The sequence below is a fragment of the Leuciscus leuciscus genome, assembly GCF_965113295.1.
Source record: "Leuciscus leuciscus genome assembly, chromosome: 19".
In the NCBI taxonomy this organism is placed as follows: domain Eukaryota; kingdom Metazoa; phylum Chordata; class Actinopteri; order Cypriniformes; family Leuciscidae; genus Leuciscus; species Leuciscus leuciscus.
Genome location: NC_138743.1, coordinates 26,427,988 through 26,444,970, shown reverse-complemented (window position 1 = coordinate 26,444,970; position 16,983 = coordinate 26,427,988). Strand labels below are relative to the sequence as shown.

The following is a 16,983-nucleotide window of genomic DNA, read 5'->3' as shown; positions in this document are numbered from 1 at the left end:
ATGTTTCTTGAGCAGCAAATAAACATTTTAGACTGATTTCTGAAGGATCATGTGAAAAGTGATTGAAGACTGGAGTAATGATGCTTAAAAAAAAAAAATCACATTTTAAAATATTTTAATATTAAAATAGAAGACAATTATATAACTGTAAAACTACTTCATAATATTATACATTTAATTTACAAAGTAAAAAGTAAACAAATGTCGAACAAATATCAAATAGCTTGAACGGGTTACTGTGTCACTGGAAGCGTCCTTTGATTACAACTTTAGAAAGATTGTGCTCATGCTCTGTGTCAAAACTGTCCTTTCCATTCAACTAATGATTTGTGATTTCTAAGAAGAAGAAAAAAGTGGCTTTTGCCTGGAGCAGAGGGCCCAATCGGGTCTGGATCAAATCAACTGTCATTTTAAATCAAAGTGAGAGATTGAACTTTTTCCCCCACTGCTACTGCTTTGCTTGAGAATAAAACAGGCAATATGTCAGATATACCAAGCAGCATTATGAACACCGGTTATGCCTATAGTTCAAATGTGTCTGAAGACACCAGCACAGAAACAACATTTCAATACTTCAAATGATCAACTTTCGAAGCAACTTTGCTTCATAACAAGAAAGCGTAACATAGCTCAACACGACTTGACCGATAAATGACGCAGCTTTTCATGCAGTTCCCATAAACACGAACTGCATGGCATATCTCCCTATTTCATTAAAACTGAAATAATTTAATTCAGTTTGCAAAAGAGTGATACACGGCTTAAAGGCCAATTGTGTCATGCTCTGTTTACCCACACTGGCGACTCTGTATGACCACATCACCTTGGTCGTAAAGAGCCTATTTCAATGTGGCGTAAGGAGCGATATACAACAGACTGATTTGATTATCCGTTTCTGAAGTGGATCTGGAGAGAAAAAAAAACTCCCCAGTCTCTTCTGCGGAGGGAGCTCTCGACCGCCCTCCAGTCAGACTGCAAGGCATGATCCTTTTTACCAGATGCAGTTGTACAAATATGGCCGTGGATCTCTAGGGAAGTCTAAGAGATCATTCACCTGTGGGGTGAAACTCGACGCTTGTTAAAACAATAATCAGCCCTAAGTTAAATTAAGAAACTATAGCTATTTAAAAGAGCAGACTACATCATTCCTGTGGCCAAGCTGAAGATTTCACTGCTAAGATCTTGCTCACTGCTTTCTTGCCTCGTAGGTCTGAAGTAACAACAATTTCTGTTATGCAGTTTATTCAATACAAGACAAAGGAAGGAGGTCAGTGGGTAATAACTTGGACTCCAGGGCCTCGTGCTATAGATCATGTGCCACAGAACAACTACAGCATGCTTCTCCAGAGACTTCACATTCTGCAACAATGGATACATGGGACAGTCCTATTTCGTAAAAAGCCATTTCAGACATCTTCAACCACAATGCGGTGGTTTGAGCCGCTATCAATATACAGGTTATTGAAATCACTTTTCACTTTCGCATTCGCAATCATGCATACTCTGTGCATAGGGAGCAGGACCGCACATTTTACAAGATAAGATGTTTGTCAATGACGCTCAGGAACTGTTGCACACCAAATCCTCTGCCATCATTTTATCAGTCATCTCTCCTTACTCTCGTCATGTGTAATCTGACTACGGCTGCACTGTGCTACGACTGCAGCTCGTGCTGTATGGAGCAGTTATAACTGTAGTATCTGTTGTCCAACTGAACTAAATGGTTTTTGTTTCAATAAAAATACAAAATGACAGAGGGGCCGGTGCCATGGTGGGCAATTAATGTAAATGGTGAACAAAAACACTGTGTAAAACCGGTAACACAGCAAGCCTACACATCTGTCCAAAATCCACCTCCTTAAAAACATGTCAGCAAACCAGAAAGTGCAAATTAATTGGCAAGCGTTGCTGCCGATATATATATACATCTCCCTATGCCCCAAACTTAAATTGCAGGACAAACTCTGGCATTAAATACTCCATCTCTGCAGGGCAGCATTTCCCAATTAAAGCAGCTTTGGATGCACACATGTTGCCAAAACTGGCTGGTGAAATAAAAGCTAAACTCGCCTTCCAACATAAATATTATTTTGATGATGTTCTGAACATCCAAGGAGTTTTATAACAAGTTGAGCAATATAAGAATCCATCCTTCATCACTCCACAGAATGCACCCACACGGACAGCATGTTCAGCTGTGACTCTTGGCATGGAGGACGCACACATATAATCCGCTTTCCACACTAAGATTTAGACCGGCGCTCATTTATTGGCAATAGCCTGAAAGCTGTGCAGATCTTAGAGAGGATGTAAAAGATGTTCAAGCAATGTTATGATAAGCTGTACATTAGAACACCAGGTCTTTGACCTTATTAATCAGTTCGATTTTATTTCAGTTATAATGTCATTTTGGGAACCCTCTAAACATTGTACATTATGAAAATATTAGTAAAAAACTGCAAAAAAGTTAAACTGCTATTTAATATGAAATAATCAACATAACCACTTTGGATACAACATCTGCTACGTAAATAAATGCTTACTTAATTCTGACGTCACAAACTAACAAACATATGCATACACTTCATACACTTATGAAAATAAGCAGACAACTAACAAGCTATTCATAATAAATCTGAAATCATGAAGTTGCATGCAATTTCACATAACTGTTTCAGTGGAAGAAGAATAAGGTAGAAACTAAGAATAAAAGATCAAGAGATATTTTCAAAATAATTATATTCATGACGAAAAGCGAAGTGTTGAGGGAAATGAGTGAAGAAACAGTAAAACCTGGAACACGTGAAGCCCTGGAGAGAGTATCTGCCCACACACGCAAGAACAGCTTCAACTTTATAAAACATGATCTACCCACACAGTTCAGCGTTCTGGAGCTCATAACTCTGCATGTGTGATGGACAGGCATGGTGTTCCTGTATAAGCAGTGGCTCTAGTGCTATTAGATAGCATAGAGCAGCTTATTAACCATTTAAATCTATCACAAAGAACACAATAAAAAGACAGACAGCTCTTATTACTTTACAAGTACAATGGACCACACACAGACTGACAACAGCTGATTTAACCATTGAAAGGCATTAAGTCTATGCCTTTCAAGTCTATGAATGTTCAAAAATTTATTATTGAAAAGAGACTGTGCGTAGGATGGTCTTTTCTGCATGGAGAGCAGAGGCAGCCTTACCTTTTAGACTCTCCCGTGGGACACAAAGTCAGTCACGAGCTGTGTAGATGAACGAAGTGTGCAGGGATGGGGTGATGGGATGAAAGAAACAATTAAACAAGTAGAGAGGAATAACAAAAAGGACTGAAAGTCCCAGCATGCACTGACACCCTCCACTGCAGACAGGGCCACGGTGACCCTCTGAAACGCCACACGGTTAGAAAGGAAACTCTCAGGAAGAGCAAAAGACAACAGATGGAGTGACAGTGATAGGAAATGAGAGAGAGAGTGGGCCACCCACTATTTCATAAGGGGAAAAATGTGGCCACACATTCAGGGATTTACCATACTGTGAACACTGGGCGTGGTGTTGTACGAGAGAGAGAGAGAGAGAGAGAGAGAGGAGAGAGAGAGAGAGAGAGAGAGAGAGAGAGAGAGAGAGAGAGAGAGAGAGAGAGAAAGAGAGAGAAAGAGAGAGAAAGAGAGAGAAAGAGAGAGAGAGAGAGAGAGAGAGAGAAAGAGAGAGGAGAGAGAGAGAGGAGAGAGAGAGAGAGAGAGAGAGAGAGAGAGAGAGAGAGAGAGAGAAACATCTTCAGAGAAACAGAAGTCGAAGCAGAGAAAACAGCCCTGCTGTAAAACCAGGGGGATGATCCTCTTAAAAGCGGTTATGTCATGAAACGAGTGTAATCCACAAAATAATAAAAACGTAACGGGAGAATAACAATACGGCTGAACGTGTTATGAGGTTTCAAAGATTTTCACTCTCACATACACACACGTGCTGTATTATACATTATATAATATAATATAATATAAATATTTTTATATTATATTATATTAATATATTTATATATATATATATATATATATATATATATAAATATATATATATATATATATAAAAACACATAACACACAAATGTCATGCTGCTGAGTCAGCACAGTGTCTGTGTACCAGAGATGACTTGCCTTGAATCCTGGACAGGGAGAGATATTACTTTAAGTACAGGGATGGGCTGTTTTAGGATTGTTCATGTTTAGAAGTAAGATGAGGCCGGGGGGAGAAATCCGATTAAATGACCCCCCCCCCCCAAAAAAACAAACAAAAAAAACCCCGCTGTTGTGAAATATGCCAGGAGTTTTGTCTTAGCTGTACTCTGAGGCTCAGACTCAGTCCAAGTGCCTGTTCTGATGTAGGGTGGACAACAGGATATCAATGAGAATTATTTGAGGTTAGCTGTGCATCATAGGTACAATGTACTATGAAAAATGGCCAAGTTTTGAATTTCTGCTCTCAAAGAGGTCACTACCAAAGCAATAGGTTTTACCAAACTTGAACTTCACACAAAATCCGCATAGGGATATTTACAGGAAGTAAATACTGGAAGTAATTTCGTTGTTAAAAACTAAGACGGAAATTTTTAGCCAATGAGCTTTTTTTCCCATGACTAAGATGAGACTATGACAAGACGACACCAAGGTCACTAAACGATAACTGTGACTATATCAACATGCAATATCATTGACGAAAAAAGACGAGCCCAAAATGTAGTTCAAAAATAAATCTTTACCAAAATCTTTATTTTTGGGGCGATTAGACAAAACATTAGACTGCTTAACAGGTTGCCAGATGTCAAAGGGTAAAATCCCCCAATCAGAGCTTTTCTGTTAAAGGTGGGGTAAGTAGTTTTTTAAATAATCTGTTGGCCAATGTTGATATTTGAAATCAACCCGAACAAACACCCCTTCTTCATTGCTGACAAAATTAACACGATTTTGAAATGACAGAAATTTCGCCAAGAAATGGTCATTTAATCATTTACTCACACTCATGCCATCCCAGATGTATAGGATTTTTTCTTCAGATGAACACAAATGAAAATGTTTAGAAAAATAATGTGAGTCCTTGTAATGTAAATGCAGGGTGCCAATAAAGCAGAGACAATTTATTTGCAATAAAGTTAACGCTTCAAAAACCACACAAAGCAAACACGACAGTAATTCATACGACCAAAGTTGATGAATCAATGTCTTCAGAAGTGAAATTAGGAAAAACATTCATTTAAATAAATACTAATGAACTTTTGCTATAAACCATTGCTTCCGACCAACTGTTTCATGAGATCACGCTTGACAAAAACTTGTGCGAGATATATCTCTTCCAGGTCAACTACTATAATGGCAGAGCAATTGTCATTCTGTCCTCACCCTCTGTTTCTTCTGAACAGATGGCAAATTAAACCATTCAATCAAATTATACAGAGAACTTGCAGGATCATGGGCCAAGATAGCCAAATTCCATATAAGTTAACCCTCTTGAATCCACTCAAACACAAACAGAGAGTGAAAATGAGAGTCATATGGGTACCTGACAAGACAGGCAGACAGGGTTGTTGTGTAACAGTCCCTACAGGAAGGCAGCACCTGTCAGAAAAAAGTGTGTGCTAAGCACCGTAGTGGTGAGACTTCATGCCTGGTTGGCAACAGCATCACTAATCAGCTCCCTCACCGACCAACTACCTGTGCCATCGTTCCATCTCTGAAGATCGAGACGACTGTATGGAAAAAAGTATGCCCCCATAAATGCTTGCGTTTTCTCATTCCATACACTGGTTGTCTACAGTTATCTTTCTCCTTAAAGGTGGAATTAGTTCCACTTCCTGGAGCCTGGCTTTTCCCCTGTTGGAATCTGAGCCAGATGGTTGGAGGAGACGAGCGCAGTGGACCACTCTTTGCAGGAAGCACACAAAAAGAATGAGTGATGTGACAAATGCTAATATGAAAGAAAATGTTGAGTGAATCTGGGACGTGACAGGTCTGGCTGCGTTTGGCTCGGGTTAAGAGAGAAAGACTGAATAACGTGACGTGATTGAAACGCTTCAGTACTGAAGAGTGTCAACTTCAGCCAGAACTTTGCAGCTGCTACTTTGCATTATAGTAAGCAGAAAAGCATAAGATTTTATAAGTGTGTGGAATTCAACCCCCCAGGAAGCATTTGGAATAACCACAATGCTAAGATTAGGAAAAAAAGGCACACATTTTGATGAGGATGTGATATGAACTAACCCCATTCTCGTTGTGCATGTCTGAGCTGTTTCCTCCTCTCCTGCTGGGCTGCTCCTGAGACTGCTGGCTCCCTAAGAGTGGAGAAATATAATACAGCGAGTCCATCAAAAAAAAAAGAAAGCACATTCAATCATGAATGAACACAAAAAAGCATCTAAATATACATTGTGGAATTTTAACAAGCAAAACATGGTTGGCTGAACAAGACTGTGACTGGAGGAAAAGTTTAAATGCCTGTTTGTTATTGCCATGTGACACTGGGAACAGAGCTTGTGCTTTCAGTGGATTACTGCCTCTCTTTCCCTCCCACACACAGGGGTTTCAGGTTTATGCCGTAATCCATGTGGACGCTCACTACAAGCTAATCCTGCCTATGGTGATAGGAAAAACCTCACTGGGATGTGAACAAAAAGAGTAAAAACAAACAAATGATAGGATAAAGAAAGAGACAAAGAAAGACTTTAGCACTGTTAACACCGATCACGTACATGTGGAAGCATTACACTATGTTCGGGGATAATGCGAGCAACCAGTCTGACCATGGTGAGATCTCATTGGTCATACTGATATAAAAAAAACTGTACAATAAAGTGATGACAAGTCAGTTTTATCCGTCTAATCTGTGAAAATAGCTTTTCATCAAATCACTTCAGCGGTTTTTCCCACTTAGATTCTGTAACGTCTGAATATACACTACTGTTCAAAAGTGTGAGAAAATAATGCAGAAATTAATCATTTTATTCCGCAAGGATTAAACTGATTAAAAGTGACAGTATTTACATATAAAATGTTACAAAAGATCTACATTTCAAATAAATGCTGTTCTTTTTAACTACTTCCATCAAAGAATCCTGAAAAAAAAAAAAAAACCCAATAAAAATAGGTTTCCACAAAAATATTAAAGCAGAACAATTGTTTTCAACATTGCTAAAAAAAAAAAAAAGAGTTTATTGAGCACCAAATCAGCGTATCGGAAGGATTTCTAAAGGATCATGTGACACTGAAGACTGGAGAAATGCATGGCTGCTGAAAATTCAGCTTTGCCTTCACAGGAATATAACACTTTATAATATATTCAAATGGAAAATGATTTTAGTTTAATGGATTTATTTTATTTGTATTAATATTTCACAATATTACTATTTTACTGTATTACTGATCAAATAAATGCAACCTTGGCGAGCATAAGAGACTTCTTTCCAAAAAAATAAAAAAAAATAAAAAAAATCTTACACTACCGTTCAAAAGGTTTGGTATCTATGCAATATATATTACCACGTTCGAAATTCACACAATCATTTCAATTGTTAAAAATTCTTGCCCTGACAGCAAGCAATTTTCATAAGAATTGTAACGCCAATGCAATTATAACATGTAACAAAATGTCCCTTACATTTACAAGAAAATAAATTATTCAGGTTACTATGTTAAATGTGTGTGTTCATCCAGCACTTTCTAACGCTCTCTTTTTTTTTTTTTTACTATAATTTATAATTTAGTGATTTAAAGTGTCTTTCTGCTTTAAAATTGTAGACATTTTTTTTGTATAAAATATTACTATATTTTGAAAGTATAAATGTATTTATAATTGAATGTACTACAGCTTGGCATACATTCGTATATCTTTTTTGGTAATTTACCTAAATCAAAGAAGTAAATTTACAGATGAATCAAGTACTAAAATTGAGTCCTTAAAATATTGCACAATAAGCATTCTCTAAATGCCCATTTTGCAAAGTTTTCACTATTTCACCCATAACAAGCTGTGCATGAACACAGTGAATGTGTGTTTGCACCTGTCCAGTAAAGGCAAGATGTTTGATTATATAACCAGTAATATATTACTTAACCACACAGTTATGCTGCCTAGGTTGAGTATTTTTGTGGCCTACTCAGTTTGGGATATGCTTTGAGTTCATTTCATCGATATTTCTTCATCTTAAATATGGTATTTGATATTATTTTATTGTGGTAGACTTCCCAAGTCACTTTGCTTGTTCAGTGTTGTTTGAAGGCACTGACACTTTCAAAGCTACTTTGATTCATTTTGTGAATAGCACAACAGAATTGAATCACAAACAGAACCCTACATTGTTCGGCCAGGATGTGCTTGTCTCTTTCTTTCACATGTTAGAGGCCACTGAAAAGGGAATGAAAAACATTCTGCCACTGTCAGCCAATGAGAAGAAAGCGGTGGTGGGCAGGACGTGGCCTATAACCAGTCAAGAGGGAGTGTTCTCACCCTGATCGCTGCTTTCTGTGGGCGAGTCTTCGTGGCGCAGGTAGAACTTCACCTCCTGCTTTCTGGGGCCCCATTTCTGCAAGTGCTCATACATCATGTGGTCAAAGGGGATGGGTCGCTCTGGAGAGGAGAAAACATAAGACACAGCGCATTAAAACAACAAACCATGCACTCTGTTATTAGAAAGGTCAGAAATATCATGTTTTGTTCCTCAGGGGAAAAAAGCTGGTAAAAAGACGAAGGAGTAGTGTGTTCACATGAGAGCAGGAGCGAGACACTCTCATGCTGAGGAGAGTGTTATTCCAATGTTAACTCACTTCAAGCCACACCTTAGAGGAGAACAGAGTAACAGAGGAACAGACATAGTGGGATCAAGAGAACTAGGAAATTGAATCAAACGTGGCATCCAGCCAGAGGAATGTGGCGGGGCTGGGTGGGCAACAGAGACATAAATGGGGAAAAACAACATTTTGGACATTGCTAACAGGTGGAGGGACATCTGGAAGCCTGGCAGCCACCCAGAGGGGGATGGGATAAACTACACACAATAATAGAAGAAAGTATGAAAGTGGAGAATATAAGAAAAGCACACAAGGACGTTCACAAAAAAGTGAGAGCAAGCCAATTTCCCTACAAACCTAGAGTCTAAAGCTTCAGCTAAATACCCAAAACATCACAAGAACATTAAACTCCTCATACAAGCAAAGTATTATGCCTATTCACTTTGACTACCAGCTTTTTAGGACAAGAACTGTTTAACAACTAGATTTTCTGAAGAAAAAGGTCCTGACCCATGTAAAAGTCACATCTAGGATACTGCGGGTGGGCGTCATGGTTTTTCCAAAACAGTTGCTTATTCTTATTCAGTGTTCTGGGTGGTTGCTAGGGTTGTTGCTAGGTGGCTGCTTGATTGTCCAGGTCAAAAGAGACCACTCCCATATAAGTCTACATTATATTTTTGCCCCTGGATTTGGGTTGGGTTCTTTAATCATAATGAAACAAGAATATTTAGTTTATTGTCAGACTTTACAAATTAATTTAAAGGGTTAGATCAGCAAAAAAAAATTAAGAAAAAAAGAAAGAAAATTGTCAGTTAACTCACTCTGAAGTCGTTCCAAACCTGAATGAATTCCGTTCAACTTCTAAACACAAATCAACATATTTTTTTATTAAACCTGAGAGATTTCTGTCCCTCCATCAAAAGTCCACGTAATCAAAACGGATGCAAAATATTTCATAAAGACATTGTAAACAATCCATTTGAACCAAGTGGTTTCATTTAAGTCTTCTGAAGAGACACTATGTATGTGAATAAAATGCTAAATTAAATATGTTCTTCATATAGAGCACATCAAATATAGAAACAATGTGGTTGATCTTTCGTTTGTTATATTTGATGAGCTCCATGTAAGTGCATAAATCAATGGTTGTATGTGAATAAAATCCTAAATTAAATCTGTTCGTCTTCTGCGTCTCTTCAGAGGACAAATTAAATCACTCAATTCATATGGATTATTTTTACGATGTCTCTTTATTAACTTTTTGAAGCATTAAAGTTTAGGTTGTCTGGACTTTCAGATAAACAAAAGTCTTATGGATTTGGAATGACATGAGGGTGAGTAATTCATAACAGAATTTGGTCACACTTTAGATAAGGGTATAATTCTCAATATTAACTACGACTTTTGACTCAAACTCCAAATTACTGCTTAATATTAGTAAGGTAGTTGTTAAGTTTAGGTATTGGGTTGGATTAGGGATGTAGAATATGGTCATGCAGAATATCCTAGTAATATGCATACCAATAAATAAGCAACTAGTTAATAGTAAGAATTGGACCCTAAACTAAGGTGTTACCCAGATTTTTTTTTTTTTTTACATGAACAAACCCTTTAATCGTTTTAATTATCAATTAATTATTCCAATAAATACAACTTATCAATAACTACTGATATTCCAAAATAATTATTTTGAGATATAAAAACCTTATAGAAAATCCTGGACTGCTAATATATAAAAAAAACAAACAAAAAAAAAAAACACAAGATTTAGTGAGGCAAAATATCCACTTAGTATCCAGACAGTAATGATGCATCATATACGATCCATCACCCGCTGTAAAATAACTGGGCTCATCACGATTTCAATGACAGATGCACTTCAAGATGAAAGGACACAGTGCTGATGGAAGGGCTTTTGAAAGGAGGCTCCCTGAGCAAAGACAACATTTCTGCCAAACAGCTGGTTATACAAATCACTATCATCAAGAGAAAATGGAAAAATGAAAAAAAAAAAAAAAACATGCACACAGCTGTCAGAACAGAAGTAGCAGTTATGTCTGAAAGGACTAAGTAAGTGTTTTTCCTTTGCTACCAGATTCTTCAAAATACTGAGCATGTGCGTCTTTGTGAGAGTAAAAGGATAAATCTTTTTTTGCTAAAAGAAATGGTTAGGTGAGAAAACGAGAGGCTATTGGAGTCTGTAGAAATTATTTAAAGTAAAGCAGAGTGCTTCGCATTGTCAATATTTTTCACCATTTAATTTAAGAAACGTCAATGAAAGAAACTTATATCCTGCAACAGTCATTGCTTACAAATACCCTGCATTTACTTGCTACAAACGGCTAAGGACAAGAGGGAGGGACTCAAAGAATCTCACCATTTCCACGCCAGACTTCAGCCAGGTGGCAGCCGCTTTCTCCCGGTTCCTTACAGAACTCCACCACATCACGACAAGTTGTCTCCGGAGTGATGGGCACCTCCGTCAGGGCCTGCTCTCCATCACTCAAATACACCGTTAAAATCATCTAGAAGAGAAAAAGAGAAAGAGAATATTTTGAATATTTCATAAAGAGAGAAAGGCAGGGATTCCCACTGAGCCATAAGACCACTAGGGGGCAGTGCCATTGCTCAAACAACATTAGTCATTAAGAGCTTTACCTCTTGAGAAGTTGCATATGGGAAGATATACCACGAAAATACAGCACATTGAGTCCAGAGTCTGTTAAAGGAGATTTCTAGCACCTCCCCTCAGCTATATAACTCACTCTGATAGAGGGAAACGCCTGGGCCAGTTAGCTTGACAGTGTCAGTGACTGACAGGTGTGGTGGGCTGATTAGTGCTGCTGTAAGTGAAGTGTGACAGGTGGATGGTTTGGTGCAAAATAAGAGAGACTCTAGAGAGACCCGTTAGATTCATTTTATTTATTTATTTACTATGCTACATATGACATGATCTGTATGTTTTTATTATATCTATATATATTATTTTAATGATTTGCAACATTGTGATACACAGTCATGCTAATAAAGCTCATTTGAAATTGAAAAATTGAGAGAGAGCAAGCAAGAAAGGCAGAAAGGAAGATCAAGAAAGTGGATGATATAAGACATCATTACCTCCCAATTGTGGAGATGAGGTCATGATCATCTACTACTCTACTGTCTGCAATATAGTACTGCACTGCCATTTTATACTTCAAACGTGACACTGTGCAGCTTGGCAGAGAGAAGGTGACAGATTCATTACATCATCCATCAAGCAAACATCCCGACTGGTCACAACAGAGGTTTGCGATATAGCCAGTATCTCACACACATGACAATTCTCAAGATAGACAAAAGAGCATGAGGTTTACGTGGCTGGGGAAACATTTATTTATCTGTTATATAAGACTAAAGAATCGCAATACCTGACATAACTCCAAATGAGAAGCAAGTCTGACCTTTGTGTGGTGCAGAGTCATAAGAGAGGATCGAGTATGTCCAAGATAAATGGGTGTTTCTTCAACTATGGGCACTTTTGGCCCCAAGGACTTAAAGCAGTGAGAGTGTAAATAGTGTTTCAGGAGTTTACTTTATTGCATTTGCCACCGTCCAAGGTCCAAAAGTGTATGTACAAGCACATATGTCAGAGCATAATTCTGTCAAGTCGGTTACCATTTCCATCATTTCTCAAATTATGTTTTGTGCTTAATAACACTCTGAAATAAAAATGAGATTATACTTATAATGCTATAAATGAGGTTCTTTGGAACTTTCTATTCATTAAAGCAGGGGTTTTCAACCGGTGGTCCGCGGCCCCCTGGTGGTCCGCGGCGGTATTGCATGTGGTCCGTGAAATGCATTCCAGCCTACGTACGTAATTTCACTATTAAAATCACTTTTTTTCCATAAAAAAAAAGTTTGTCTTAAAAAAAAGGCAAGTCAGTCAGTAATAAATACCTTGGCATTCAGTAAAGTGTCGAACCCATAAAAAGTAGAACCATTGTCCGCTTTACATAAAGCAAATCACAACATGACCTTGTGTGAGTGAGTGAGTGAGTGAGTGAGTGAGTGAGTAGCGTTCACACCAAACGCGAATAGAGCGTCTGGCGCAAGTGATTTTCATGTCAAGTCAATGTAAAGACGCGTTTACGCGTAGGGTTGGGTATCGTTTGAATTTGAACGATTCCGATTCCGATTCCGATTCCTTGTTTCGATTCCGGTTCCTAACGATTCTCGATTCCGATTCTTTTAAGAGGCAGGGTCAAAAAAGTTTAGATCAATTTTAATTCTATGAACTTTTTATGAAATTTACTATGAATTTCTCACAGGGCTGTTTTCAACTACAACATAAATATCAAATCTATTTTAAACAACTTTTTTAGGACATTTTAAATGAGCTAGCTAACCAACGGTCTTTCTGAAGGAAATAGTCTGACCTTCTCCATCAATTGAAATATAAAAAAAATTGCATCACAATAAGTGTATTGTATTGTGATTGTCACTAACATTCTAGTAACTAAACTGAATTTTATTAGGTTTAGTGACAACATGTTACAATGTTTACATGGTACAATTTCTGGTAAGCTACGCCTTTTTATTATTTCATTTCAATTCAGTTATTGTGATTTGATTTAATATTGACTCATTTGGATAAATATTAGGTACTCAAGATAGGCGTTAATTTTTCTCAAGAAAAAAACAACTCACCCTATGCTGTAAACATACAGAGAGCCCTATCAGCTGCCTGGCAGTATTATTTAAGGTTAAAAATAACTCAAATTAAATATGTGGTTTTTTTTTTATTATAATAACAACTTTATTTAATGATATAAGTACGAATATAATAAATATGTAATATAGTACACATATTTAGCAAAATACTCTCTATAGCTCTTTTTTTCTTGCCAACTATGTGCTATAGCCTATACAGTATGTTCATTAAATGGCTTTCCTGAGGTAAATATGACATAATTGTTCTCCAGCTATGTTATTGACCTCTTCACGCTGATAAAAAAACACTGATTGATCGATATTATGTATGAGGAATATACATTTAGATAAGTTGTAGCCTGCTGTATCTTTCAACAGTGTTCGTGTTTTTTTTATTATTAGCTGCTTTAGAATCGAGATGATCGGTTCACGTGCGCTAGGGATCTGTCACGTCACATTTACAAGCGCCAAAACGGTATTTATTGTTTGAATTTCGTAATAAAATTGACAGAATCTGAGAGCTGAGATTTTTTTGTAGATCATAAAGTAACTGCTCTGTCTAGTCTGTCGGTCTCCGTGTCCTCTTTGCTTCGCAATTTTATTGTGCGTGAGAAAATGGATGTGTGGTGTGAGAACGTGGTGTGAGAAGTGTTAATTGCGTGTGTCTCACGGTAAATGCGTGAGAGTTGGCAGCTCGTAAATGTGTTTTCATGAATATATTTGTTTTTACGTTCGCCGGCATCGCGCGCAGTTTTCAAACGGACGAGCAGAGGACGAGGGAATATGGTTGCAACTTGCAAGATACCGAAGAATTAATAAAGGAAACATCATATAAGTACGTTTTTAAGGTTAAACGTCAGGGTTGTTTGCTCTGAATAAATTTTATGAGACGCTGTGTGAGTTAATAAGGCAACTCACACAGCGTCTCATAAAATGTGTCGGTTCGCAGTTTAGCATAACAGTCAATATACGCTTACACCTGTGCTAGTACACGCATTTACCATGCCGTGTGTACGTTACAAATGTTTAACTAAAGTGTCAGCAAGTTAACATTTGGCAGTTTGACATCGATTATGTAGTTACTTCAGTTCAGAATAGGGCTAGAAATGACTTAGACAGCGGTTTTTTCTTCCGGTCGGCGGATTGTGAATCGAAACTAGGAATCGAAATTTTAACTTTTGAACGATTCCGGGAAAATCGCAAAGCTAGTCCCGGTTCCAATCGATACTCGATACTCGATACCCAAGCCTATTTACGCGCATATGGAGGTCCTGCAGCGCTTATGAGGCGTTTAGCGCGGCGCGGTCGCGCGAATGAGGCAAATTGAGCGTCTGGCGTGATACGCACGAGTGATTTGAGGGTGAGAGAGAGAGAGACAATTCTGATTAGTCGAGAGGATGTATCGCGTTTAGGCTAAAAATAGGTTTGGCGCTTATCGCGATTTGGAAAGAAACTGCATCTTGCAATACATTTTAAACAAGGAAATATAGCGATTTGGCATGAAATGTTGATGGAGCCGTGAATAGGTTCAGAACACAGCAAAATGACATGACAAACTCTTTTTTTTTTTTTTTATGCCATTTCCTCAATTCGACGTCTGACTGTGCTATCTGACAAAGGAATCCACACACTACACACACAGACACACACAATAGTGGGCCGCCGATTACTTGTTAGTCAGAATGGTGGTCCCTGGCACAGAACCAGTTGAAAACCCCTGCATTAAAGGATACTGGAAAAAACACAAACACTTCACAAAGCAATAAGGGGTTTAATAAAAAGCAACCTTGGGGACATAAAGGGCCCAAAGGTAAAGAAAAATATTCTTTTTTTAAATCAGATTTTTAATGTCGAATGACTTGTCAATGTAAAGTCAGCTGGCAGAGCTTCTCTTAAAGGAGTACTACTTCACCGGTGGCAAAATGGGCATTCAATATATTGCCTATACAGTAGAAAGGCAAAACATTTTTGAAAAATTTGAAATAATGCTACCTGACTAGAGAAAACAGAGGCCATTGCCAAATGGGTAGGAAAACTTAATGCACCCATAATGCACTGGGCAAGGCATGTTGTCATCCAAGGCCCCTCCCACCAGTCTGCTATGGATACGCTTAGTCAAATAGCACCTTGCTTTAGTAGGAAATACTTCTTAGTGAACTTTTAGTCATAATGGTGCCAACCTGTATTGTTCCCGTGTGCAAGAATTCAAAGAGTAAATGTTTAGCAGGAGTGAGTTACTTTCAGTTTACAGTGAAGGATTCAGCGCGTTGTAGGCAGTGGCTAAAGACTGCAAAGAATCATAAATACGGAGAGAACGCCACGATGGACAATCTGAAATGTTATCATTCTGTTTCTGGACAATCTGTTTTAAGTTAACATTTCAAACTGGATGACCATGGGAGTGTTTTAGGCCAAACATAGGGAAAAAATTGGAAGCAAAACACTGAAACAAAAAGCAATCGCGTACAGGCAAGAAAGCGGTTACCATAGCATTCCATTTTTTCCATAAGATTGTACGTTTTCAGTGACGATTTAAAAACCCATGCAATCTTATTCCTACGATCAAAACAGAACAAATCACCTTTTGAAAAGTAACTTGACGCTTCAAATGTCAATTAAAATCGATGACTTAAAAACATGTGTCATTGAATCACTAGTTATAGAAATTCTTTCAAAAACACTAATTCATCCAGTAATGAAATTAGTAAAACATTTATGAGTGAGTCATTGAAATTATTATTATTATTTTTTAATCGGTTTGAATGAATGATTCAAATTAAAAGTTTTTAAATAGATGGCAGCAATTAACATTTTGTCACAGCCTAGTAAATTACATGTTATTTTGTTTATTTGTCTGTTCAGAATCGTGGGAGAACCTTGATCTCTATTTGAAACAAAAAAAAATTGTGATTTTCAATTTATCCACAATCGTGCAGCTCTAATTGAGAGCATACGAGAACATTGTTCATTTACATATACTACCGAAATTGTTAACAATACAAAGCGGGTTGAAAAGCGGCCAAGTTACACTTTAACATTTTATCAAATTTCTCTAAAATCCCAAACAAGCGCAGGCATCAATATGGTACAATAATAAAACATACACTTTCTGTGGCTCACACACACCAGCAAATATACAACAGATGAAACCTAGGAGTAAGTGTGGGGTGTGCAACTGTGCATGGCCATCATTGATTTAGTCTTAATGATTGCTAGTTGGGTTGGTTAAGAATACTCTATCAGTATTAGTGCACTAATGAATACTCTAACTTCACACCATAAGTATGTCTGTGACGTGCAATTCTTACAAAACCCATGTAAATCCACTCTTCCTGTAAAGCATCCAGGCAGGCAAACCTTACATTACTTTCTCTTGAATGGAGGGCAGTTCAAAACACAGGTATGTGGGAGAGGAAAGAGCTCTTGCACTGAAGAAAACCTGTCAGATGCAGAAACACCACTCACATTCTTTTGTGCATGAAGTTGAAAGGAACAATTGGATTTGGTCAGTTTCAATG

General features: G+C 37.7%; 1 protein-coding gene across 2 annotated transcripts in view; it reads right to left on the bottom strand.

Moving 5' to 3' along the window:
- The window catches only part of ppp1r13bb (protein phosphatase 1, regulatory subunit 13Bb), a 56,760-nt gene that overhangs the window by 20,000 nt on the left and 19,777 nt on the right, over positions 1 to 16,983 (bottom strand). For both annotated transcript variants that reach the window (XM_082146778.1, XM_082146779.1), the window contains exons 3-5: positions 11,148 to 11,295; positions 8,490 to 8,609; positions 6,248 to 6,318 (exon numbers count right to left, since the gene is read on the bottom strand). In XM_082146778.1, the coding sequence (XP_082002904.1) occupies positions 6,248 to 6,318; positions 8,490 to 8,609; positions 11,148 to 11,295 (339 nt within the window). The remainder of the gene's footprint in view (positions 1 to 6,247; positions 6,319 to 8,489; positions 8,610 to 11,147; positions 11,296 to 16,983) is intronic.